The sequence below is a fragment of the Penicillium solitum genome (assembly GCF_028829755.1).
Source record: "Penicillium solitum strain IBT 25940 chromosome Unknown utg000008l_segment0_segment0, whole genome shotgun sequence".
Classification (NCBI taxonomy): Eukaryota; Fungi; Ascomycota; class Eurotiomycetes; order Eurotiales; family Aspergillaceae; genus Penicillium; species Penicillium solitum.
In genome coordinates, this window is record NW_027072127.1 from 3,800,073 (window position 1) to 3,825,666 (window position 25,594).

Below are 25,594 nucleotides of genomic sequence, written 5' to 3' on the forward strand. Positions count from 1 at the left end.
TTAGGTATTAGAGAGCCAATCAGATCAGCGAAAAGCTATGGATGTGCCCAACCGAGAGAGCACGACTTGATATCAAGGTCCAAATCCAGGAACCAGACCGAGAGAGAGTTCAATATGTCTAAGGAAGGTATATCAGAGATTCGTCAGGGTCGTCAAGTCATCAAACAGATATGTGGGATTCGAGGAAGAGCCGAGAACAAAGGATCGAAGAAATTAGATTGAACAGGAATTTTTCCAAACAGACACCTCAAAAGGAGAGAAGGCCTCTGGGAATATGAAACTCCTTCAGTGTGTAGATGGGATATTGAATTTCAATTTCAAACAATAACGGGCAGCCCTGGCGCGGATCGCCGATTAGGTAAGGCATACGCTAGTCTGATTCGGGTATAATTGGAACACGTGAGGCTCTTCTGTCGTGGCTACAGTTTACGGTGAATTATTCTAAAAAGACCTCGGGACATTGGTAGATATCCAAAACGGGATATAATAAGATTCATAGCAACATACTTATAAAGATATCTGAAAAATACATTTAAAAAGATACTTAGAAAGACTTGTAAAGAGAATATATATAAAGACATTGAAAAGGATATTGCTAAAACACACTGTAGTGATATCTAAGGTAACTTCTCTAATACCATTTCGGAATAACCGCATATTCAGATCATTGAGGCTCTAGGTACATCTTTCGAGTATATCATCAGACGCCAAGCGGTCTTGTAATCAGTCACGTGACTATATCGAGCAAGGCCCACTTTCCTCAGTCCCACTTTTCTCTCTATTTTTCATCCAACCACATAACGATCCCAAGTATATTCTTCTAACCTTGGATGGTTGCTATCATCTTTCAATACCTGCTTTTTTGCTCATCATGGCTAATACCGACCCAAGATATGACAACGTCACTATTCTTTTGACGAATTTGCAGAGGAGCGCTGTGGTTCAGTGACATCTCCGTACTCAGATCGTGCGCGGCTCTGTCTGACTAAACCATGTTTGCCAACGTGGACAGGAATGTGAACCCGTCGCAACTTGTATATGATGTGCCTGGGATTTGTAATTACACCAAATGGGAGTCTCTATACCACCAAACTGATAATTAATAGGGACGGGCAAGATTCCCTACTTGCAGGAGCTTGTACCAGAACAAACTGCACGCGAAGATTGGTCGCAAAATAAAGCAGCTAGCGATACCGCACGTGGAACGAAACGATCTCAAGGATATAATGCTAACTTTGAATCTCAGGGCCTTGGATTGAGATAGATATAAATGCGTTCTCACAAAGTTTGTGTATGGGTTAGACGTATCCCATATCGTTCCGCTCAAAGTCAACAAAACCACCGCTAAAGAACAAGAACAAGAACAAGAGTGGACCTGGTCGGGGTTATTCTGGAGCAAAGAGCGAGTCGATAAGTGGCGAGAAGCAATCATGACTCGTGAGAGCCACGAAGCTGGAATGGTCACTGAGCGATTGGAGAAGCTCATTACATTCAACGCCCCAGTCCACATCTTCTAGGGTCATACTTTATGTGCTCTTCATCCTATCTCGATCAACGAGGATAAGACCTATATAGAAGTTGCTTTCCACTGGTTGCCTGCTCCTAGGACTATAAAGAGTGACACTTTTGACCCTCTCCTGACACTAAAGCACCATTCCCCCATGACATTGATAGATTGAGGGAAAGCCCCGGGGGAAGTAAATGGCTCATTTATAGTTAGTCGGGTAGTTTGCTTGCTAGAGATTACTCTATATATTAAGATTAATGTCCCCAGGTAAATAGCATATGACCTATCACCGAGCTTCATAGATAAATTGCAGCAATTACACCATCGACGGACGCTCTGCGGTCTGCAGGAATCTGGTTTTGAATTGAGTACCTCAATACCGGTCTGGCATAGAACACTCTACATCAATTCTTGCAGATAGTGTTCACCGATCGGGGCCTCGACGATCACATATTTTCCCGTTAGCAAAAGTGGTGGACATTCATAATGCTAAGCACCTGTTAGGCTACTCTAGATCCTCATAGATGCTGGCCCCCGAAATCCTCGTCCTAGAAGAACGAGACCTGGAAGTCATAGTCTTCAGTCGGGCAAGCTTGAAGATTTGGCCAATAATAAGCGCATCCTATTTTCCAGGATCAACAGATCTAGCAGAAGCCAGGGAACAAGTTTAACCTCTCATTATCCTTCTTTTGCAATTGTATTGTGATTAGGTTCGTGAAGTTTGGAAAATGTGATGTGATTTGCACTACGCTTGATCCTGAGCGCGACCCTTGGTCCCTTTCGACAAAGGTAACAATCGCTCTGATGGAGAAAATACATATGTACCCCCTTGTCACGGCATAGTCCGCTCCCTGAGACCTGTGATAGACCCCAGCTTTGGAAGCCTTCAGGTAGAGTAAGAGATAACTACCCACTAGATTGGGAACTCGTCAGTATGCGAGATGAGTCATTTGGGGACCACCTGGACACTTGAGCATGTAGCAGAGATCCATAGGGCTAGAAGATCCAATTAAAATCTCCGTACCTTTGCATTTGATAAGGCCTCGGCGTATTCTAGCAGGTTCCCCAAATGGCGTTACCGCCCACGTGATATGACCAATTGATGCTTCGGCGGGGCGATCCCCCGGAACGACTAAAGGACAACAACATCCAGGGGAGCTTGATTGATCATTAATTCCGCAGTGATACCCTCAAAATATTTCTTCTTCGGATTCTTCTTTCTTCACTCTTTCTTCCCCCAAAGTTTTATGTATGCCTGACTTCAAGCTCTCCGCAACTTTGGAGGGCCACGGCGATGATGTAAGGCTCCTGGCCCCGGCGTCTGTACCGACGCCATTGACACCGCGCCTCCAAACCACACAGACTACTCACACTGATTTGACTTTGATTTAGGTTCGCGCTGTGGTCTTCCCAAATCCAAATGTCGTCCTTTCCGCCTCTCGTGATGCAACAGTTCGGCTCTGGAAGCTTATCTCCACTCCACCTCCCGCATATGACTATACCATCGCTGCACATGGCGGCGCCTTCATCAACAGCTTAGCCTACGTTCCTCCCACATCTGAGTTCCCCGAAGGGCTTGTACTTTCGGCTGGACAAGACGCAATAATTGAAGCCAGGCAGCCTGGTAAGGGTGCAGAGGATAATGCGGATGCTATGCTTCTGGGTCACGGCCATAATGTCTGTGCTCTAGATGTTTCTCCGGATGGCAGATGGGTCGTCAGTGGCAGCTGGGATTCCACCGCCCGGTTGTGGAGAGTCGGTAAATGGGAGTGTGATGTCGTACTGGAGGGACACGAGGCAAGCGTCTGGGCCGTGCTGGCCTATGATGAGAACACAATCATTACGGGTATGCCAGTTTCGTGCGACGCCAATAAGTCTTACATGCTAACTTCATCACAGGCTGTGCTGACAAAATGATTCGGGTATTCAATACCTCGGGAACCCTACTCGGAAGCGTACAAAACTCGAACGACGTGGTCCGGGCCTTGTGCAAGCTTCCCTCCTCAAACTCTACAGGAGCCCACTTTGCATCGGCTAGCAACGACGGAATCATTCGTCTTTACACATTGCAGGGTCAACTCGTCGCCTCTCTCCATGGTCATGAAAGCTTTATCTACTCCCTTGCTGCGCTCCCATCTGGCGAGCTGGTGAGCTCTAGTGAAGATCGCACCGTGAAGATTTGGAACGGAACCCAATGTGTGCAGACAATCACCCATCCCGCAATATCAGTGTGGAGCGTCGCAGCTTGCAGTGAGACCGGTGACATCGTGACCGGTGCTAGTGACCGCATTGCTCGTGTTTTTAGCAGAAGCCCTGATCGCCATGCAGCCCCAGAGGCCATACAGTTGTTCGACCAGGCCGTCAAGGAGTCAGCTATCCCAGAGCAACAAGTTGGGAAGATTAATAAAGAGGAGCTACCTGGTCCGGAATTCCTCAAAGAAAAGTCTGGAACCAAGGAAGGTCAGGTCCAGATGATCCGAGAGCCTGGTGGTACCGTGAGCGCCCACACCTGGTCGTCGGCAACACAGGAATGGATTGCTATTGGCATGGTAGTGGACTCGGCTGGAAGCAGTGGTCGAAAGACCGAATACCATGGTCAGGATTACGACTACGTCTTCGATGTTGACATAGAAGATGGCAAGCCCCCGCTGAAATTACCATACAATGTCACGCAGAATCCATATGAGGCTGCCACCAAGTTCATTGGAGACAATGAACTCCCTATGACCTATCTGGATCAGGTTGCCAACTTTATCACTCAGAATACTCAGGGTGCCACCATTGGGCAGTCTCAAGAACCTGAAGGTGCTGATCCTTGGGGCTCAGACCGCCGTTATCGCCCTGGAGACGCCCCGGCGACTGAAGAGTCCCAGCCACCTGCTCCCGAGCCACGCCCCAAGGTACTCCCTCAGAAGATCTATCTCTCCATCCGCTCAGCAAACCTGAAAGTTATCACCAAGAAGCTCCAGGAATTAAACACGAAACTCGTGTCTGATGGATCAAAGGACGTGGCGTTGAGCCCCTCAGAGGCGGAAACGGTTGTCGCCTTGTGCGGCCAGCTCGAATCTTCCCAACAGCTTCAAGCATCACCTGAGGTTGAGTCCGGAGTGCCGTTGATTCTGAAGATTGTCACAACTTGGCCTGCTGCCAACCGTCTCCCTGGCCTAGATATTCTCCGTCTACTAGCGGCTGCAGCGCCCTTTACAGCATCCGCCGAGTACAAAGACGAAAATGTCGTATCGGGTGTGATATCCAGCGGTGTTTTTGAATCCCCTCTTAACGTCAACAATGCAATGCTCGCAATGCGAACATTTGCTAACCTCTTCGAGACGACTGCCGGTCGAGATCTAGCCATAAACTCATTTGATCAGATCCTGGGAGGAGTGAAGTCCGCCTTGGCCAGTAGTGGAGAGTCACCAAACCGCAACCTTACAATCGCAATAACGACACTCTACATCAACTTTGCAGTTTATCTCACCTCCGAGGGTAGGAACCAATCTCCAGAAGCCGCAGAACGGGGTCTGGTCCTCCTGGAGGAACTGACTCGGATCATCGCTGGAGAGAACGATTCAGAAGCAGTTTACCGAGCACTAGTCGCGCTCGGCACACTAGTCACAGCACTCGGGGAGGAGGTCAAGAGCGCTGCCAAGGAGGTCTACGAGGTTGAAGGTGTTCTCGCGAGAGCCTCGGTCTCTGGTCCTGGAAAGGAGCCGCGCATTAAGGGCATTATTAGCGAGATCCGGGAGGCTCTTTGAAAGTGCGTGCTATTTTTTATTCGGTGTGCATCTATCAGAGATGCATTACTTTCTAACGACGACAACGCGATTCCCATACAAAGACTATTCATTGCCTTCTCTTCCACTTCGTAGTAGATAAATCGTAAAATGCTCTCTTATCATTGAATCAACTAGTGTTCTCAACAACCCATCTACTCACTCCCTTACAATCTCCCCTCCGCGTCAACCCCAATCTCCAAAACCTGCTCAACACCCTGGTACTTGGGTATATCAAGCCCATACTTATCAGTAATGTTCTTCGTCAAAAATCTACCACCGATAAAATGCCTGCCTCGATAAAACGCCACACATGGCTTAGGCGCCGATAGACTGATCAGCGCATGCGGCATGAACTTTGCACCAGGTCCTTCCTTCGGCGGTCCGCTCTGGATATCCCATGAGCTAGGCGCATCGACACTCAGCACCTGGACGTTAGCGGACTCGATTTGCGAGATAATTTCGGGGAATGGATCGCGCAATGGTCCGCCGAAGGAGAAGCCGAAGATGGCATCAACCAAAAAGTCTGTTGTCTTTAGGGCTGGTTGAAAGTCGTCTATGAAGGGGACTGAGAGGTTTTGGAGTTGGGTTTTGAGGCGCTGCGTTGGGTTAGACTTGGTTCTTGGTTCTTGCTTCTAGAGTTATTTTCGTGCTTGGGGATGCGTACTTGGTAGAGCTCATTTTTGCCCTGTTTTGGGTAGTACACCGATGGTGTGTAGCCAAAGTGGGCTAGGTGTCGAGCGGCTACGAGGCCATCTCCTCCTTGGTGATTTGTTAGATTGTTGTTGCTCGGAATAGCAAGATTAGGCTTTCATCTTACCATTATTGCCTGGCCCACAGACAACTAGGATATTCTTCCCTGCGCTTGGGGGATGGATTTTCCATACTGGTTGGTCATTATATCAGTATGGCCTGATTGCATGTTCAAGATCGATGGAGCTTACCCGCTTGCGCGACAGACAGGCCCGCTAGCTCCATCAACTGGTCTAGAGACCAGCCACCGGTCTCCATAAGATCTTTATCCAGCGAGGCCGCATCTTTGGCTGAGATTGCCTATGACGATTGTTAGTTTATATGTTGTTGGAGCTAATATCGGACAACTATACCTTCAACGACATCATTGCTGGTTTACTGTAGCGACGAATGGAGAGAGGTAGACGAAAGTTGGTGAATGTAGAACAGATCATGTAGTTATGCCAATTCTAGAGCTAGGCTGTTGGTAAATTGAGTTAATTGACAGAAGCTGTGTAAATCAAAGTCAGAGCCAGCTCCGAAGTAGATCTACTGAGGGTCCTCACATCATTACATCATATATACGCTAGTCCGCATTTGGTTACGACGGATCAACAATTCTTCCGCACCTCCTAGAACTTTTGCGGAGGGCAGACGGGATCATCAAAAGAACAGTCTTGTGCCCTCTTCAATTGAAAAAGCATTACACACCCGCCAAAATGGTTCTCCGGATTCGACTCGCCCGCTTCGGCAACAAGCACAACCCCTTCTTCAACATCGTCGTTGCGCAAGCCCGGTATGTGGTTTTTCCCCCGTGAATGGATACCCCCGATACGCCCGGCTCCAGCGCCAAACACCAAAGTTGCCAGGCTACGGAGTGCTTCAATCCATTGCGCACTGTATATTAAAGAAAAATTGAAACTGACCCTACTATTTCTAGCTCCGCCCGCGGTGCTAAGCCCCTCGAAGTCATCGGCACCTACAACCCTATCCCAAAACGTCCCACGAACTTGTACGACGAGAATGCCGAGGCGCGCCCATATAAGGAGATTGCCCTTGACCGATCACGCGCAAAGTACTGGCTCGGTGTTGGTGCGCAGCCTAGTGATCCCGTCTGGAAACTGATGGGCATGGTAAGCCGGACCCTTGTTTTCTTTATCCGTGAGAGTTTGGGGAATCGGAGGACCCAAGGAAGATGGACGGCTATTGTCGGGTCTGCGTTTTCAGCAGATCGTATGGGCTGATGGGGATTACGTTGTTATTATACGGACTACGTTTTACTAACTCTTGGACCTCTTTCTAGGCTGGCCTTGTTGCGCCCAAACCAACTACTTTTGACAAAGCTTGATTCCGCTCTGACTCCTTGACTCTTTGATACCGTGTGGCTTGTGGCATGCTTGACCTCTACATAGCTTTCCAGGGTTCTCTCCGACATTCTTTGTGTACTCGGCCGGACAACACCCGAGAACCCTGGAAATGTCAAGGCATGGCACCATCGATGACTGGTCAGAAGTCGCTCTGTGTACCTTTTTTCTCTCTCCTGATTTTGCTGGCATTTTTGGCGTTATTGAGTTGCCTTGTGGGAACCTCTGTATATTATGTGGCAGCCTGACTGCTCTGACTCTACGCGGTAGACGAGCCGCAGCATGAATATCTACTGATACGATTTGGATTTTTCTCTTTAAGGCAAAGAACACAGCCTAGTAGGCAGGCACATAGTCCGTTCCGAGGTAAGCTATGCGTTAAACAGCGTACTTTCCCAGAAGCTGCTCACGTATGCCTACACTGTGGAGTCAGGCGGTATATAGATGCTTCTAAACCACTTCCAAGGTTATATATACGGTAAGAATCTTAAATCCATCGAAAGATACCCTTGGAAACCGATCGTATTTTGTCAGTAATGAAGGCCAAAACATTTGACGCGCCTATGACCAGTCCAGGCACACGTTCTTCTGAAGTAGTGCTAATAAAGCCCCTAAGCAGTAGCTTGTCTCCACGGCCCAACCAAATGAACCAACGCCCCCTCGATAAGTTGAAGTCATTTCCCCGTGGCAGCCAATCCCATGTGTTACCGGGGTTGGACCCGTGGCAATTGGTCAGTGACCCTGGAGGATCGCCAGTTTTTGACTTTTGGGATTCCGTGGATGAGTGCAATGACCTTGTGTTCGTTATAAAACAGGTTCCAAGGTTAGCTCTCATGATTGTACAATATAGCACCGGAGCCATATGACTTGAAATATGAAGTGTATTCGAGTATTAAGCCGTTGGCTCTTACGATCTGGGCTAGTTAACGGCAGTTGTAAATGCATTCAAGGTTCATCCAATCAACTGTCAGCCTAGAGGTATTGTATGGATTTGGTACCGGTTTAGGCTTCTATGTATTCTATCAAGTCTTTATGTAGTAAAACATCCCTGTGAGATATGTGTGCTTCATTTCATAGAGCCCCAATCGCGTGCAGAGCCGGGGTACGGCAAGCCGCATAGGCACTGACTTGCATGGCCGGTGCTTTTCCAGAAGAAACAGATTCATGATCCACCCGTCGATCTTCTAATATATCTGTACGGAGTATACGGAGCATACGGAGTACACAGAGAACAGAAAGGAAAAAGAAAAAAACCGGGGGCATTCCATAATCACCCACAAGTCACCTCGGGGCACGCACTTGGTAACTCTCTGCATGCGGTCAGTTTCCAGGGCCAAGGTGTAAGATTGTGGTAAAATTGTGTAAAGTTATGACCATGTACTGTCATATACTTTGGAGTACATCCCCTAATACGGGTACCCACATACAACCCCATGTACCTCCACTGTCACATACCTGTTCCCCAGTGAGTCGCGTCGTGAAGGGCAGATCCATGGATCTGGCACTTGTGGACTGGCACTCGACCGTTCCGGACTCTTTTTTCTCCCCCCTCCCCTGCACTCTCCTTCATCCCCTCCTTTCAAACCTTTTTCCCTTTTGCATCCATCTTACCATTCTCGTCAATTTCCCATCCTTATCTCAATCGTTTTCAAAGCGCTCATAGTCCAACTGTCGCAAATCCGATGAGACACCATCCGAGTGCACTCGACTTTCGATCGAATCGCTAATCGCCTTCGCCTTCGCCTTTCCATTTCTATCGTTGCATCGCGTTTGGTATACGATCTCTTGTCGCATTACCGATCACGGCCCAGAACTTCGACTTTCCGAATCCCGCGACTCCTTTTTTCCTACCTGGACTATCTTCCCCTGTGTGATCGCGAACCCCCCGAAAGGCGAAAAAAAAAAAACTTCGAAAAATTCATATCTCGTGGAGGGATGAGCGGCAGCTCCTCCCAGTCAACTCGTACGAGTCCCGGCTCTTTTGGAACTACACAACTCACAGAGTCCGTGTCATCTGGTTCGCCCCCACAACAGTCGCTCCCTTCTTCGCAGGCGCCTTTGACGGCTCAGCATGCGATGTCGACCGACGTGTATAGCCCGAATGCGTCGCAAGCGCCTTCATCTATGAACCCGTCTTTCTCATACCCTTTTTCCCCTATCGGTACAACAGCTTCATTCGATAACAACATGCGCTTAGGCGATAACGATCGCAATCTCCAGGGCCTGAATGGCCTGAATCGCGGAAATGGAGGCGCGATTCTCATGCGCAAACTGCCGCGAAACACGAGCCGCGAAGCCCTGCGCAGCATGCTTCTTTTCGCCAAAGACTTTGTTGACGCGGACTTTGTGACCTTGGACCTGCCGGAGGATGACGGGTTCTTGACCGCGATCGCGAGATTCATTACTTTGCCAGCCGCCGAAGAGGCCAGGTCCCTCCTGGATGGCAAGCCCAACTCCAAAAACGACGCCAACATGGTTGTCGAGATGTACCCCGGTCCGATGGGAGTGAATCTGTCGAACACGCGCCGTAACACCATCGATCACACCGCGAGTCGTGCGTTAATGGGTGCCTCAAACGGTCCCCTTGCGCGTCAATCGTCTCGCTTCAACGGCACTTTCCAAAGCTTGGAGAGGCTCTCCAACGCCAACCCCAACCAGCCTATCGGAGAAGGACTGCCTCCGACCTCTGAATCAGGCTCTCGCATGCACAGCCTTTTCTCGCCACAATCTCCGATCGGAAATGGCATTGATAACCTCCCACGCATAACCGGGAAGTCTATGATTGATGAAGACCCGGACGAGGAGACGGGCGAGCTGCTCAAGGATCCGGTGGGCTATGCAGAGAATGGCCATTCTACCAACATCTCTGCCGGACGCCGGGCCACCAACCCTCAAATCCCGACCAACCGCTTTGCCAATATGTCCCTTTCGACCAACATGTCCTCGCCACCTTTGCAGAACTACCCCGGGGGTGGCGCCCAGCGCATGGGCGGTGGAACACCAGTATCCGCATACCCGAACCAAGGCCACAATTTCCCATACAACGCTCAGCACACACCACGCCACAGCCTCCCCGCTGCGAACCCGAATGACCTGAATCCTCCTTGCAACACTCTATACGTGGGCAACTTGCCACCCGACACTTCCGAGGAGGAGCTTAAAGCCCTTTTCTCCAAACAACGCGGGTACAAGCGACTCTGTTTCCGAAACAAGCAGAATGGACCCATGTGCTTTGTGGAATTCGACGAGGTCGCCATGGCCAGCAAAGCGCTCAATGAACTGTACGGCTACAAGTTGTCGAACAGTGTCAAGACGGGCATCCGTCTCAGCTTCTCAAAGAATCCTTTGGGTGTGCGCTCCGGTCAACCCGGCAGCATGAACTCGTCCAACTCGGCCTCGGGACAGGGCGCAGTCCCTGGAGGCAGCAGCTTGAGTGGAATCCACAATAACATGTTCTCGGCTGTCAACGGTCCCCCTCCTGGACTGGCAGCACCTCCTGGTCTTGGCATGCCCATGCCTGCGCCGCCGATGCGCAATGGCACCTCCATGCACACCCCCATCAATCCTCATGCTGGACTGATGGGCAATGCCTCATACAACCACAACTCGGGCCTGGGAATCCGAAACGGAGCCAATCCAATGATGTCGCCGCCGCCCCCTTCTAATCCCGGCGGCAACAACAATGCGGCACCGAACCTGAACGGCTATAATTCCTTTTACCCTGACTACATGATGGGTCGCTAAGCCCATTCAAGCGTTATATCAAGATAATGCCCGGCATGTTTGAACGAACTGGGATATCTGGCGCATTTGGGGATCTTCGTTTCGTGAGCTAGATCAGCATTCGGCGGCTGCATACACTCTCGGGAGTACTGTTTCGGATTTGCTTTTCTGTTTTCCCCTTCTTTTTTTGCCAGTCCTTTTCTTGGCTTTTCGTCTTTTTGTTGCATGGGAACCCGGGCGCTCTTACATTCCTTTTTTTTTTGTTATCTCTTTTCATTGGGAGGATTGCATTTCAGGTCATTGCCAAACTTGTATTCTTATCTGGTCGGTGCGAGGCGCTCGAGAGCGCGTTTGTTTCTGTCACCCATTGCGTTTTGTTCACACCTTCATACCCTCGTGATTTCTTGCTTTTGTTCTTGATTATCTCGCTCGTTTATCCTGACTCAATAGGCAATGCACACTAATGCGTGTTTGCTGTCTCTGCCCTAACCAGGATCTATACGAACTGTTATCTACTCTATTCCACGTGATTCCCCCTGTTTGTTACATCTATCCCCTGGATCTTTCTCGATGCATCGTCTGCGTGGATCGGAAAGGATTTTGCTGATTTACTTGCTTTCTCTATTGCAATGCGCGTTGTTTATTTCTACGCAAGTACGAAAAAAAGAAGGGTCCTATGTGGCTTTCTTTAGCTTCTCTTCTAATATCTCTCTACTCAATGGCATGAGCTACGGAAGGACATGACATCGGCTTACGTCGACCACATATTGTCCCAGGCGTTCGCGTTGGGGTTATCTCTCTCCTACCATATCCCTCCCATCGCGACGGAGACGAAGGCGTCCGGCCCATGTATTTTGCTTGAAAGCTCTTTTCTCATCTTGCTTGCATTGCCACTCGTTTTGCTTTGGGTCTGGCTTACTGCTTTTCCAGGAGAAGAATGAGGAAACGAGGCGTGTCTATTATTATTTTTTTACTCTTCCTCTTACCACGTCTTGCTTGGGATGATACCGATACATTTGCTTCGATCTGTACTTGATACAATGAACTGTTCCAGCTATTCTGGAGAACGAACCCATTTAATCCATTTATAATGATGTTAAGGTCTAGTAAAGAGCTATAACGGGGGGCTTTTTTTGGCTTGCTTTTGAGCATCTCTTCGTATATTTTATAGTATCTACAGAACAGGTCACGTAAGGGTTCTATTGTAAGGGTAAACATACCCGGAACTGAATGTTGAACAGCTATTATTATGTTGTGAATTCCAATATAGGCAATGGGAGGGAGATGTTTACTTCGGCTGTATACAGTGGAGATGGGGTCACGTGATGGCACTACCGAGAAGTTTCTTCCCCTGCAGACACCTGCGCTTCCCGCTTCAACCCGACAACCTCCCATCCTTCAATTATTGCTGCAAAAGGGTCAATGGCAGCTGGAACTCCTTGATTCATAATATCCAGCGTCTTCCATTTAGTTTGATATCAAGTTCTCCCTCCCGTTCCCCCATCATATCCTCCAAGATGCCACCCCGGATACAGACCCGGACTGTGTCCAACACCCTTCTTCCCTACCTCACAGCTACCTCCTCTTCCACCTCACTTTCCTCTCTTCCTTCATTATCCCCTACATCATCACAATGCATTTCCCGCCAATTCTCTGCCACGGCAGCACCACGGGCACAGACCAAGCTCCGTCGGCAAATGTTCGAATGGCTTGACGGCGAAGGAGCCGTTTTCAAGCACCATATTCCTGGACAAACCAACTATGTTACTAGCCTAAAGCAGCGAGACAACGAGGGCTCGGACAAGGCCCGTCCGTTCCCCAACAACCAAAGTTTCTTCAGCGAGCCTATCCTTAGTGAGGAGCTACGGAATGAGGTCTATAACCGCGTCGTTGAACAGAAGAAGAGTGCCCGCGTTGTCAGCGTGGAACTCGGAGTTGATATGAAGCGTATCGCTGCCGTCGTGAGATTGGTAGAATTGGAGAAGAGACAGCGTGCACAGGTAAGAACTTCTCCCTTTCTGTCCTTTTTCCCTCATTGCCTTCCGGACTTTGCTTCGGCCCTCCACGCATATGATGAGTCACAAAAAATCGATTAGTCTTGAAGACACCCACATGGTTAAACCTTACTTTTTGAACTGAACTGCGTTACCTTACATTTTGGATTCCTATCAAGTTTTATTTGGTCGTGTGACATGAACTGACGAATCTCAAATCAGGGTAAACCCCTAGCACTGCCATATGCCCGGGCCGTCCATGAGATGGTCCCCATTACCCCCCTCGCCGAGAAAGGCGAGCGTCAACAATATCACGAACCCATCAACGACCTCCCCGCCCACCCCCTGACAGGCTCCCAAATCTTCTACCCAGTCCCCGAATCCCGCTCCTTCAACCGTGTCGAGGCCGGTCGCGTCTTCTCCGGCGCCCCAGCACTGGAGCAATCCGAGGCCGCAGAAATCTCACACCCCTCCGACCTTGTCGAAAAGATCATCGAGGACCCCAACTCCATCGGCTGGGTCGGCAAGGGCGCCAATGCCCGCCAGATCTTGCAGCCTGCTGATGTGCGCATTCCTCACCCTCACATGGTTGCCCTGGAGCGCGATCGCCTCGCGAACCCCAACGAGTGGCGGGCTGTTGCGGACCTCCAATCTAAGAGACTTGAGCGCCAAGACACGATTGAGAAAGAGCGTCGTGAGCGCATCCAGGCTCGTCGTGAGAAGAAGCTCACCGTTGTCTCCCCTGAGGACTCGCGCTTCGACTACCGTATCAAGGATACTATCTACACTACGGAGACCACCGGTACTGATGGCCGTGGTTCTAAGGCTGCTGGTCGTCGCTACGGTGTGCCTCACCGCGACCGCACACGCGGCGAGGTCAAGATTCCTACCCGTGTGGAGGCTTGATTTATTCTGAGATAGTCCCCAAAAGGGCTGTTTCTTTGTTCTTTTTGTTTGTGTTTTTCAGCAACTTTCTCGGCTACGGCCTTTGTAATTTTACTTGTACGCATACTCATCCATGGATGTATGAAGGAGGCTGTCGTTTATGTACCTATATATCGGATAATTTCTGGCAACTTGAAATCTTTCCCTTCCCATTTCACCTCTTGTCGCTTTTCGGTCACTTAGTAAATCTGAACTTCCCCGAGCATTATATAAATGTCTCTCCACCTGGGCACTCCAGGGCTGGTGCCCCCGAGGCATACAAAGTATGCCCACCTAGAGGTGCCCGATAGACGATCTTAGATGATCTTGTCATAGTCGGGACTCATTAATAGAGACTGTCCCCGATGCTCCCATGTAAACACTGCAAACGACAAGATATAACCTTTGCACAGAAGAGGAAGGCACCTTTTGGATCCCCCAGATCAAAAATCTAAACCTCATCTTCACACGAAAATGGATCCCATCGCCCGCTTCGATGTGCTCCCGCGTCCCCTCCAGCTTCTGATAATTGGCGCGATTGGCGCGATTCTCATTCCAATCATCGCAGGACTGGTGGTCGTTTGCATAATGATCGTATCGGCATTGGACTTGATTGACTGGGATCGCTCCGGCTCCGAGAAACAAGCGATTGCCAAGGTCGATCCAATCACTGATTAAACCGAGAAAACAGCAAACCTCTCGAACGATGGAGAACGTACTGGAACCGATGTTGAGGGGGAAAGATGTCTTGAGATTGAAGGTCGACTTCCTCGAGGAAAGGCTGCATGCTCGCAGAGACAAGCTGGCTCAATTCAGTTAATTATCGATACTCCGGTACCTGGACTTCTTGGATGCTTGTTTCTTGCCTTTGGGACACTTGGTTATGCTATAGCATGTCCTCATGCTGTTTCTGGAATCGGGAATGGTGTACTTGAAATATGAAAAGGATACATACCCTCATCGTTCTAGCAGAAGATACCTGATCTTTTGAAGTTTTTAAATATCACTATCTTCCATTACAGTATTTCATGCCTTGGAAGCGTATAGCGAGGGAAATATGGGCACGTTACATGTATATTGGGGGAGCTGTTGCTGTATACCTATCTTTGTCTAGTATATAAACCAAGGGGCTCTACCGTTCTAGGGGGCTGTCTCAAAAAGCTTTAAAGATAAATTCCAAATTGCTATATTCGATTAGCTATGTGCTTTTTAGGAAGGTCTCAAGTATGACAGTCCATTGGTTGCAAACCTGGGGCTGTGCAATAAAAGAATGGGGCTCTCGACTGTAAGTACTAAGGTGGAATTTGAGGACTGAACAATGAGAAACATGATGTCACAAATACATGGGGAAATTGTCGGAGAAACTAACCTTGGGAATAATCGAGACCCTGGAGAGACCCTGAACAGACCCTTAAGAGACCCTTAAGAAACCCTGAAGGCAGTAAGATTGTCGAACGTTTGAGAGAGTTGAGCTCACATTCCACTCACTCTTGGTTACAACGCTAGACGTGTCTTACTGGAGGACTTAAAGAGCTGATTTATTCAATAATTATACATCCCCAACCCCCATGAAGACTTCGGGGAAGCTGAGAAGCCGAGAGATCATGACAAGACATTTAAACAAAGCGTGGGGGGTGCCTAGTGGATCCCCGCAGTTACGGACATTTGCCGGAGAACTAGAGAGCGGTCGATGTCCACAATATCACTGTCTTTGTCTTTTAGAGTGGAGCTGACCGCATCATTCCTCGGGCTTTTACCGGAGCACCCAATGCCAAGAATTGGGAGATCGTAGCTGACTTTCAGCTTGAGCAGGGTTTATGTTGCTGTTTTGTTTTGATCTGCAGGTGAAACCCATGTATATACTGCGAATTCCGGGGTAAGGTATCAAAATCTCGATGACATTGATGGGACAGTGGCCTCGAGAGTGACAGAAACAATGAATGTCTCCTTGAGTTCGATGGTTGAAATAACATACCCCATTTCGGGTGGGGAGCGCGGCCTTGGGGAATGCTGTAGTCTCCGCACTCACCACACGGTCCATCTTGGCAAAGGGAACCGAGAGAACCGAGAGAAGTATATAAGGGCCGGATGCGTACATGACATTGCTCACTATCCAAGGCATCAGCATGTACCTCAAGAAGCTGCTCACTTCAGCTGCAGCCCTGAGTGGCTGCGTCTGGGCCCAGAGCCAGGCTGGTATCGAGGATCTCGATGGCCCCGGCAATGACCTCTACGAAAAGGACCTGTCCGAATGCCCAGGATACAAGGCAACAAAGCAGTGGGAGACTCGTTCTGGCTTTTACGCGGAACTTTCTCTCGCAGGCCCGGCGTGCAATGTTTTCGGGACTGACCTTCCAGACTTGAAGCTGGAAGTGGAGTATCAGACCAGCGATCGACTCCACGTCAAGATCTTGGACACCAACAACACGGTCTACCAGGTTCCGGACAGTGTCTTCCCGCGCCCTGGATTCGGCCAATGGTGTTCTCCGAAAGATTCCAAGCTCAAGTTTGACTTCAACGCCGACCCCTTCTCGTTCACTGTATCTCGGACTGACACCGGCGAGGTGCTCTTTGATACCACGGGCAACAAACTGGTGTTCGAGAGTCAATATGTCTATCTCAAGACACACCTGCCACAGAACCCGCATCTTTACGGACTGGGCGAGCACAGCGACACGTTCATGCTGAACACGACCAACTACACTCGGACGATCTACACCCGCGATGCCTACGGGACGCCTGAGGGTGAGAACCTATACGGTGCTCACCCAATCTATTTCGACCACAGGAAGGATGGCACTCACGGAGTTTTCCTACTCAATTCCAACGGCATGGATATCTTCATCGACAACAAGGGTGGTCAGTACCTCGAGTACAACATCATCGGTGGTGTTCTTGATTTCTACTTCATTGCTGGCCCCTCCCCACGCGATGTGGCCATTCAGTACGCGGAAATTGCTCAGCTCCCGTTGATGACTCCTTATTGGGGACTTGGTTACCACCAGTGCAAATACGGTTACCAAGACGTCTACGAGGTCGCCGCTGTCACGGCCAACTACTCCTCCAACAACATTCCTCTGGAAACCATATGGACCGATATCGATTACATGGACCGTCGGCGCATCTTCACCATTGATCCAGAAAGATTCCCGGCCAATTTGTACAAAGACCTAGTGGACACAATCCATTCGAGGGATCAACATTACATAGTCATGGTCGACCCCGCCGTATTCTACAAGGAGCCCAACCCAGCACTCGATGCAGGTCTTAAATATGATACTTTCATGAAGGAAACGAATGGTTCCGAATACCAGGGAGTCGTTTGGTCTGGTCCGAGCTACTTCCCTGACTGGTTCCATCCCTCATCGCAACAGTACTGGAATGAGCAGTTTTTGGAGTTCTTCGACGGAACGAATGGTCCGGACATTGACGCGTTATGGATTGACATGAACGAGCCTGCAAACTTCTTCAACCGCCCTTACCCCGGCAACAACACCACCCCAGAGAATTTCGCAGAAGTGGATGGTGACCCTCCGAAGCCACCACCAGTCCGAGATGGACCGGATGCTCCTATCCCTGGGTTCCCGGACAGTCTTCAGCCAAACTTTGCTTCCGGCAAGTCAAATGAGAAGCGTGCAACTGCTGTTGTCCAACATAATCAACCTCGGTCTAGTTCCCACCGCAACCTTGGTGCTGGCCATTGGCGCTCCGCCAAACCCCACTGGGCTCCCTCGAGTGACAGCTGGCAGAACGGCAAAAAGACCGGCTCTGGCTGCGGGGCTGACGAGTGCAAGGGCCTTCCAAATCGCAAGTTAATCAGACCGCCGTACATGATTCAGAACGGCGCAGGACCCACGCTTGCTGATAGCACTGCCGACACTGATCTGGTGCAGAGTGGTGGATACGTTCAATATGATACCCACAATCTTTATGGCGCTATGATGTCTTCGCATTCCCACAATGCCATGCGTGCCCGGCGCCCGGATGACCGCGCTTTGGTGATTACGAGAAGTACATTTGCTGGCTCCGGCAAGGACGTATCCCACTGGCTTGGAGGTAAGAATGCTTCTGGCGTCTGTCCATTCAATATTAACCACGGCCCCGTGCTAAATACTCTACAGATAATGTTTCCGGGTGGTCTTGGTACCGCCTATCTATCAGCCAGATCCTGCAGTTCGCATCGTTGTACCAAATCCCTGTCGTGGGCCCCGATGTCTGCGGTTTCGGTGGTAATGTAACGGAGACGCTCTGTGCTAGGTAAGGACTGAACCCCGCTTCATATATACGACTCTAGCTAATATGGATCAACAGGTGGGCAGCTCTTGGCTCCTTCTACACGTTCTTCCGCAACCACGCCGAAATCTTCTCGAATCCCCAGGAGTTCTACCGCTGGCCGACTGTCGCTGAGGCCGCACGCAAAGGAATCTCCATCAGATACCAGCTCCGTAAGTGATGCTCGCAGTCTTCTCTCCAAGAAGGGCAAGAAGGAAGTTAGAACTAATATAACTCAGTCGACTACATCTACACCTCCATCTACAAACAGAACCAGACCGGCACTCCAGCCCTCAACCCTCTGTTCTTCAACTACCCGAACGACCCCAACACCTACCCCATTGACCTGCAGTTCTTCTACGGCGATGGCATCCTTGTTAGCCCTGTTACAGAGGAAAACAGCACGAGCGTCAACTACTACCTCCCCGATGACATCTTCTACGAATGGGGCACCGGCAAACCCGTCCGTGGACGCGGCGAGTACGTCTCCGCCGAAGTCGACTACACCGACATCACGGTTCACTACAAGGGTGGCATTGTCTACCCACAGCGCATCGAGAGTGCCAACACCACCACCGCGCTACGCAAGAAGGGCTTCAACATCGTCGTTGCACCCGGTCTTGATGGCCGTGCTGAGGGCTCGTTGTACCTCGACGACGGCAAGTCGATTGTGCAGGACAAGGTGTCGGAGATCGACTTCGAATATGCGCACGGCAAGCTCAGCATTACTGGCTCGTTTGAGTACGATGCTGGCGTCACCATTGAGGCTATCACTGTTCTTGGGGTGGAGCGCGAGCCGAAGGGACTCCATGATGCCGAGTATGATACCGAGAATAAGAAGCTGGTGCTTCATGTTGACGTGCCTCTGACGGGTAAGTCTCATATCAAAGTTGTGTGATTTGATCCTGGGTTGGGATGGATATCGCTTTCGTGGGTAACCTACTATATATTCTTTCTTGACTAGTGGGTTCAACAGATGAGAAATCTTACCAAATCTTACAAATTATTATCCTTTCATCGTGAACATGGGCTAGGAGAGTAGAAAGCCGAGAGGAGCAAGAGAAATTCCTCCATATCAGCTCTTACAATGCCACACCAACCTAGAATAGCAAGTAAAAGCTCCCAAAAACGTGACTGACTATAGTGTTCCTCCAACAAATGACCCGCCTTAGATGATACTTTCTAGGATATTTTGTTTTTGATTTTTACCATATATCGTCGCCTTGTCGAGAAACAACCAACTAATAATGGCGGTTAGTTTAAACTATTAATCTCGAGATTAATTAGTGCAGCCACGGTGGGGGGTGGCCATATCAATCCACTATTCATATTTATATTCATATTCAGATTCCCAAATAAATACTTCGTCAACATCATGTCTCATTCATTCTCAGACCAATCCTGCAAGCCCTGAAGAAAACGAAAACAAAAGAAGAACCCCGAGATATCAAAATCACAATGCACAGCGCCTCGCCAAGAAAAAAAAAGAAAGCACGAGATATGCCTAGTAGTCCCATCACACCATCCACAGCACCCTTCCCTCCCTATCCCAATTCAATTCCTCTCATTCTCCGGGATAAATCAGCTGGTCGCATGGTCAACTCTCAACGAGCCTCCCCAACAGATCGACAGCGTCGGCGCCTCTTCGTTCCAACCCATCCAGAGATCGCATCGGTCTCAGACTCATCTTCCTTTGAGGAAGTTTGGAAAATGGACCCGATTGAGGCGAGGGCAGTTTGGAGCCATGAAGTTGTATTTGGGGGGTCTGGAGCTGAGGGTGTGTTTGATGGCTGCATGGTTGAGCTGAGTGAGGGGTTGGGATGGTAAGATGCGGGGTTTGTAGTTTGTAGTTTGTGGTTTGGCAAGAGCAGGTCTTATGGTAAATGGTATATTGTGCTGGGAAATAATAGTAGATGATGGACTAGTATGTAGAGTGTAAGATGTAAGATGTAGGTAGAAAGTATCTCGGATGTACAGGTTCGAGGGCAAAAGCCATGGTATTTAAGGGACCAAAGACCAGAGACAACATCATCACATGCAGGACAATCAGTGGGAAAAGCAGGCAAAGCCCGCATCTAGATCGCCTGCATAAGTACCCAAATAGGAATTTGATATTATTTGTTACCCTCGAAAAGCTTCTCGGGGTTGCTCGTACTTCGGTCATACTGCTCTTTTTTGATTGGCGCTATGGTTACACATTGCGCCGATCTATTGATTTGGACGTGAATATTCGGGCTTTCAAATATACGATCCTCGTAATTGATTGGTGGCTATTGGACGAGTTCTTTGCTTTTGACAGATGCTGTATTACCTTGGATACTCGAGAATCTGGAAAGAAATAGATGTGTACAATTTAGGCTGTAGACAGATTAAAGGCATTTTCTTTGTCTTGGTGCTTCGGAGCATGTTGTAAACTTACACATGTACTTTATGGGGATACCTACATAGGCACTAAGAAGAAGGTATAGATAGTATAACTTTAAATAAAGGCCTCACGCGAACTAGTTAAGCATTTACTTTCAATACTATGGCTAGATGTATCTGAAAGAGATCACCACCCCCTCGAAGAATTAGTGAGATAAGTACAAGGTGGGAGGATACACCAAGCCTCCTAGCCGGTAGTCGAAGCAAACAAAGAAAACTATACATGGATAGAGGCATGAGGACATCCCGTTCGTGTATATGAGGATGTCCATTTGTATGAAAGTTCTTATGCAAGAATGAGAATACCGACAGGAGAAACCAGCCAGAGAAAAAGAAATTGCGCAGGCGATGCGTATGCAGCCCAAAATAACAAAGATATATATCCATATGACCAAAAAAAGATCCACAAAGAAAAGAAAACCAGGCACTGGGGTCCAAGAACCTCTGAAGTGAAGTGCAAGCTACCATGACAAGAAAGTGCAAGGGTGAGATTGGAGAGAAAAGACATGTTGCTATACGGGGTATTCAATGGGAGAGACAGAAAGTCGAATCAAACAGATTGGGAAAAGATCATTCGAAGTGTGTAGGAAGCAACCAAGACATGGTGACCCATACAAAAAATAAAAGAAACATATCCGTCTTCATTCTTCATTCGGGGGGGCAGCTGTGGCATCAGTGGCTGGCACTGCGTCTTCCGGTGTTGGAAACTGCGGACTCGAGAGCGAATCTGTACTGTCGGGACTGCCGCTACCCCATGAATCTTCCCGCATGATTTGCGCGACACCTGGCAGGCCCGGCTTGGTTTCGGGTTGACCGGATTTATTAGCGGGGCGGGAGCTCGAGGGCGATGGGGGATCCACTTGTGGTGGTTCTTTGCGGTAGCCACCTTGCATCGGACTGGCTGATGTATCAACAGCTGGTGAGGCAGCGCGAGGAGAGTCCATGAACCCGCGCCATTTGCGCCAGCCTTCAAAGTCAATCAAGGCTTGCATGCAGCCCCATTCTGTCACTTTCTGCTCAAGCCAAGGGAATCCAACGGGCTAGTCGAGAAATGTTAGCATACTATTTGAGGGGGAAAAAAAGAGTCGCAATAGGGAGCGGGACTTACCTTGGTCAAGAAATCGTTGCAGCCAGCAGCCAGTGCCTCATGTCGGTCACTTTGCAAACTGCTAGCTGTCAACGCGACGATAATGACCGGACTCCGGAATAGCGAGAGATCTGGCAAAGTGTCCTCTTCACTGACCGTACGGTGAAGGCCCGGTCTTCTGTCTGCGGCAGAGGTATTGGACGCACTAAAGCGACCAGAGGCTGTCTTTGGGAAGACACCAATGCCATTTAAGCGCTCCAGGCGCCGGATCTCCTTGGTGGCTTCCAGACCGTTCATCACGGGTAGCTGGATATCCATCAGGACCAAATGGAATCCGCCTTGTCGCCATTTCCGCACTGCCTCTTCGCCGTTCATTGCACATTTCCAGCGCACCTTCAACCTTTTCATGAAGGCCTCCAAAAGCTTCTGGTTAATAATATTATCTTCCACAATGAGGACATTAATTGGCGGAACGGTGCCGTCAATCAACCCGCCAAACATAGCACCAGGAGAAGTGGCCGCTTTTGATTTTCGGACGACGCGTGGTGATGCAGTTGCCGGGGGAGTGTGTGATTTCACTTGCGGAGATTCTACCGGTGGTGGTGCCACCGGGGGTGTAGGAATTGCGGGAGCGGGGGGAGCTGGGATAGGTTGGGAATGAGGAGTAGCGCCAGTTTCTATGGATGTCAGTGGCCATGCTGAGCAAAGTGAAGTTGTTTGAGAACGTACCTGTTATGCCGGGAGTTTGGGTGTTCTGGTTGTGAAGAATAGTGGGAGAATTTGTTTTGTGTCGCGTCAACGGAGGTCGTCGTGTCCTACGGCTTCCCGGTGATGGCAGCAAAGGAGCAACCCCAGTGTTGAGTATGGAAATTGACGGCGCACTGGGCGCTGCCGACGTAGCTCCCGAGTGTGAAGACGGTGTGCCCGCGTTCACATTGACCGGCGGCATGAGAGGGAAGTAATCGCCATGCTCGCCGGGTTCCGAGTGGTGGTGTTGGTAGATTGAATGGCGTGGCGATGGCTTTGGAGTCCGACGTGACGGGGCATCAATCACCAATGCCTCCTCGATTTTTTGTCCGCCAGGGTAGTATGTATCGAGTATAGATGACAGGACTTCCTCCGGGCTCAAGAGGCGCTCACCGTGACCCGGTCGATTCGCACCCTCTCGCGGCGAAACCCGGATAGCGATATCGGGCGAGTCAAAGCTTCTCCCTAATGAGTTCCCGTATTTCATGATGACTTGGTCGCGTAGCTCATCTACCACCGCATCCTCCCTGCACGGCACCAAGGTAGCCGAGCCACCGGGCCGTTTGACCCAAATCCGACATGTGACCATCTCGCGAGGAACGAGGGGAGTGAAACCAGTGTCCTGGTCTCCCGAAGAGAAAAGACTTGCCTCCAGTAGCCCACTGATCAAGTGTTGGTGTGTTGCTGGGAGAAGAGATTGACGACGGATCGCAAGGCTCGGGCGCTTGCTTGAGGGAGGAAAGTAGGAGGCAGAAGGTCGTCGATCATTCGTAGGCCGCTCAGGAACGGTATCCAAGGTCGGAGTCAATTGAGTCTCGGCAGGGATTGGAGTTTGCGCTTTCAAGTGTGTGGACTGGAAGGAGGTGCTATCGGAATGCTGAGGAGTCGATAACGGAGGGGTTTCAAAGGGAGATGGAGGATCGCCCGAGATAGGAGTTGGCAAGGAAGAATTGTATGGCTCGGTCGACGGCGTACAAGTGCGAGTTCCTGTGTGATGAGGCTGTTCGGAAGGCGCAGACACAGAGGAATCCCGTTCCTGGTTGTCCTGGTTGTCCTGGTTGGCCCCTGATGGGATTTCCTCTATCTGACGGTCGGGAGAAGAACCGATCCCCAAATTGGAAGATACGATGCTATAAGCCGGGGATTTGTTGGAGTCGAGAGGGCCCGAGGGGGGGTTTGGGTTGGAGTGGGCACTCGGATCCGCATCCGCTTTTGGAGATAATCGTCCAAGCAATTTCGCCTTCAGACGTGATATCCGTTCTGGCATCGTGGGGTCTTCATATCATTCTGTGGAGTGAAGTTGAAGAAAACAGATTGTTCTCTGTTGTTCTCTGTTCGGATAAGGATAATCTCGTACTTTCGAACCTTTTGAACTTCCAACTTTCCCCTGTAAATAAATATAGCATCAAATACCCAAAGAGATGGATCAAAGGTCAAAGAGGTTGAGAGGGGAGAACTGTGACACCTTTGGGCACAGTCACGTTAGTTGCTGATCTCCCGGCTAAAAAATAAAGCTATGGCCTTTTAAGGCAAATGCTGGACCTACAAGGATTGGTTGACTGGGGCATTTGGAGTTTGGAGTTCAATATATATATCTCTCTCCCTTAAGACTATTAGGCATCTAAATTGTGGGGGTTGTTTTTCAATTAGGCGAAAAGGTACACATATATATAGAGCTATGTAAAATATAGTCTACATAAGAGCCTTTAGCTTGCATATAGCACCTTTATTGTAGAACCCCCAGGGATCGCTAGACTTGACTCGAACCCAACATCCAGACAGAGTTAGGTCAAACCCAAGGCAACCTGATTCATATCCAACATAAATGGTTGAGAATTGGTTGAACCCGATAACCCCATTCACATATAGTCACTACACCAAACGGGCTGACACGCCCCGAGAGTACTAAAGCTTACCCAGAGGCAGGGCCAATGGTTCTCAGAGTCACCGGAATATTCCTAAGAGCTGCATCTGCCATTGCACTCCATAGCAAGATATACCATCCATCTTCTCCGGTCGGTTGAGCGTAGAAGTTGACGTTGTCCTGGCTGCACATAACATATTTTCCATACAAAGTCCATACATTGGTTTGTGGTGCTGACACGCTTGTGTTCGCCGCAACTGTGTTATTATTCGCCTGGCCTCTTGGGGAGGTAAAGATGACTGGACAAGCCATTGAGCCAGTATCGCTCAGTCCCAACAGGTTGGTGCTCGAGGCTACACCGGCGGTGGTGAATATTGCAGACTCTGTAGTGGCATTCGTGGTATCAGGGTGAGCAACCCAGGTGTTTTGGTTGTCGCCAAACGTCACTGTAGCTAAGTCAGATACCCTTCATGAAGACTCGGAGTTCAAGGCTTACAGGAAACTGGGAACTTGGTGGTTGCATTTGACATGGCCAGATTACCAATCTGAGCCTGGCCTGTTGCGCAAATAGAATTAATAGTTATCTCTTTATCTTTAGGAGCGAGAGGTATTTACCATCCGCATAGAAGATAGGCAACCCGTCGATATTGCTGCCATAGGCATATAAACTCCACCGACAATTGGCCTGTCGCTTCTCCATTGGATGCGCCGAGCTAACTGCCAACGTCGCAACGACCACAGCAAAGATAATGGAAATCATGTTTTGCAACAGATGTCAAGAAGCTTTTGGTTTGATAGATATACTGCCATGTATCAAGAGTTGGACACTTTTGAAATCGTCTTCTATATATCTATGCCCCCGAGGGGGGCTTCCCTGAAAGCGCAGTGGGACGAACTCAGGGCTAGCTTGGTAAGCTGAGCCATATGTCCATGGATGTTATCGTTGTGACAGAACTTCTGGCTTGGATATTGTAGGAATCCTTGCTCTTGTCATCCGGTGCTGCCTATCCTATATATCCTGAAACCACCTCATTAATTTCCAAGGCTGACCTAGCTGAACGGACACTGCCCAGATGGGGCGCCTGGTTGCACCACACAGTATGACGAATTGAGTCAGATCTAATATTGGCTCCCCATCATCCTTGGCCCATTTGTCTCTGAGTAATCACGAGCGTTATGTCCA

The 25,594-nt window shown here is 49.5% G+C and overlaps 11 protein-coding genes across 11 annotated transcripts; 8 read left to right on the forward strand and 3 right to left on the reverse strand.

Moving 5' to 3' along the window:
• Positions 1 to 992: 992 nt before the first annotated feature.
• On the forward strand, positions 993 to 1,517 carry N7455_010727 (uncharacterized protein; the record flags this gene model as incomplete). Its single annotated transcript, XM_065606507.1, has 3 exons — positions 993 to 1,056; positions 1,107 to 1,199; positions 1,303 to 1,517. The coding sequence occupies 3 exons, from the start codon at positions 993 to 995 to the stop codon at positions 1,515 to 1,517; spliced, it is 372 nt and encodes a 123-aa protein (XP_065460470.1).
• A 1,241-nt stretch (positions 1,518 to 2,758) lies between these two features.
• On the forward strand, positions 2,759 to 5,262 carry N7455_010728 (WD repeat PLAP family protein; the record flags this gene model as incomplete). Its single annotated transcript, XM_040953032.2, has 3 exons — positions 2,759 to 2,806; positions 2,900 to 3,353; positions 3,407 to 5,262. The coding sequence occupies 3 exons, from the start codon at positions 2,759 to 2,761 to the stop codon at positions 5,260 to 5,262; spliced, it is 2,358 nt and encodes a 785-aa protein (XP_040816498.2).
• Positions 5,263 to 5,376: 114 nt separating this feature from the next.
• N7455_010729 (NADHX epimerase) lies at positions 5,377 to 6,544 on the reverse strand. The gene is made up of 5 exons (XM_040952978.2): positions 6,387 to 6,544; positions 6,225 to 6,333; positions 6,101 to 6,166; positions 5,948 to 6,042; positions 5,377 to 5,879 (listed from the first exon to the last, which is right to left on the reverse strand). The coding sequence occupies exons 1-5, from the start codon at positions 6,465 to 6,467 to the stop codon at positions 5,448 to 5,450; spliced, it is 783 nt and encodes a 260-aa protein (XP_040816669.2). The 5' UTR covers positions 6,468 to 6,544; the 3' UTR covers positions 5,377 to 5,447.
• A 51-nt stretch (positions 6,545 to 6,595) lies between these two features.
• N7455_010730 (mitochondrial 37S ribosomal protein bS16m) lies at positions 6,596 to 7,500 on the forward strand. The gene is made up of 3 exons (XM_040952914.2): positions 6,596 to 6,808; positions 6,953 to 7,145; positions 7,316 to 7,500. The coding sequence occupies exons 1-3, from the start codon at positions 6,732 to 6,734 to the stop codon at positions 7,358 to 7,360; spliced, it is 315 nt and encodes a 104-aa protein (XP_040816447.1). The 5' UTR covers positions 6,596 to 6,731; the 3' UTR covers positions 7,361 to 7,500.
• A 1,811-nt stretch (positions 7,501 to 9,311) lies between these two features.
• Positions 9,312 to 11,120, forward strand: N7455_010731 (uncharacterized protein; the record flags this gene model as incomplete). The annotated part of the gene is made up of 1 exon (XM_040953068.2): positions 9,312 to 11,120. One exon carries the CDS (start codon positions 9,312 to 9,314, stop codon positions 11,118 to 11,120), a length of 1,809 nt encoding a protein of 602 aa, XP_040816421.1.
• Positions 11,121 to 12,616: 1,496 nt separating this feature from the next.
• N7455_010732 (mitochondrial 37S ribosomal protein mS45) lies at positions 12,617 to 13,999 on the forward strand (the record flags this gene model as incomplete). The annotated part of the gene is made up of 2 exons (XM_040952955.2): positions 12,617 to 13,099; positions 13,316 to 13,999. The coding sequence occupies 2 exons, from the start codon at positions 12,617 to 12,619 to the stop codon at positions 13,997 to 13,999; spliced, it is 1,167 nt and encodes a 388-aa protein (XP_040816493.2).
• A 492-nt stretch (positions 14,000 to 14,491) lies between these two features.
• N7455_010733 (uncharacterized protein) lies at positions 14,492 to 14,695 on the forward strand (the record flags this gene model as incomplete). The annotated part of the gene is made up of 1 exon (XM_065606508.1): positions 14,492 to 14,695. One exon carries the CDS (start codon positions 14,492 to 14,494, stop codon positions 14,693 to 14,695), a length of 204 nt encoding a protein of 67 aa, XP_065460471.1.
• Positions 14,696 to 16,143: 1,448 nt separating this feature from the next.
• Positions 16,144 to 19,187, forward strand: N7455_010734 (glycoside hydrolase family 31 protein; the record flags this gene model as incomplete). The annotated part of the gene is made up of 4 exons (XM_040953114.2): positions 16,144 to 18,073; positions 18,139 to 18,274; positions 18,329 to 18,462; positions 18,529 to 19,187. 4 exons carry the CDS (start codon positions 16,144 to 16,146, stop codon positions 19,185 to 19,187), a joined length of 2,859 nt encoding a protein of 952 aa, XP_040816603.2.
• Positions 19,188 to 19,747: 560 nt separating this feature from the next.
• On the forward strand, positions 19,748 to 20,116 carry N7455_010735 (uncharacterized protein; the record flags this gene model as incomplete). Its single annotated transcript, XM_065606509.1, has 1 exon — positions 19,748 to 20,116. The coding sequence occupies one exon, from the start codon at positions 19,748 to 19,750 to the stop codon at positions 20,114 to 20,116; it is 369 nt and encodes a 122-aa protein (XP_065460472.1).
• Positions 20,117 to 21,057: 941 nt separating this feature from the next.
• N7455_010736 (response regulator) lies at positions 21,058 to 23,814 on the reverse strand (the record flags this gene model as incomplete). Its single annotated transcript, XM_040952967.2, has 3 exons — positions 21,058 to 21,753; positions 21,822 to 22,477; positions 22,530 to 23,814. 3 exons carry the CDS (start codon positions 23,812 to 23,814, stop codon positions 21,355 to 21,357), a joined length of 2,340 nt encoding a protein of 779 aa, XP_040816525.2. The 3' UTR covers positions 21,058 to 21,354.
• A 645-nt stretch (positions 23,815 to 24,459) lies between these two features.
• On the reverse strand, positions 24,460 to 25,171 carry N7455_010737 (uncharacterized protein; the record flags this gene model as incomplete). Its single annotated transcript, XM_040953169.2, has 3 exons — positions 24,460 to 24,857; positions 24,908 to 24,967; positions 25,027 to 25,171. 3 exons carry the CDS (start codon positions 25,169 to 25,171, stop codon positions 24,460 to 24,462), a joined length of 603 nt encoding a protein of 200 aa, XP_040816488.2.
• Positions 25,172 to 25,594: the final 423 nt, after the last annotated feature.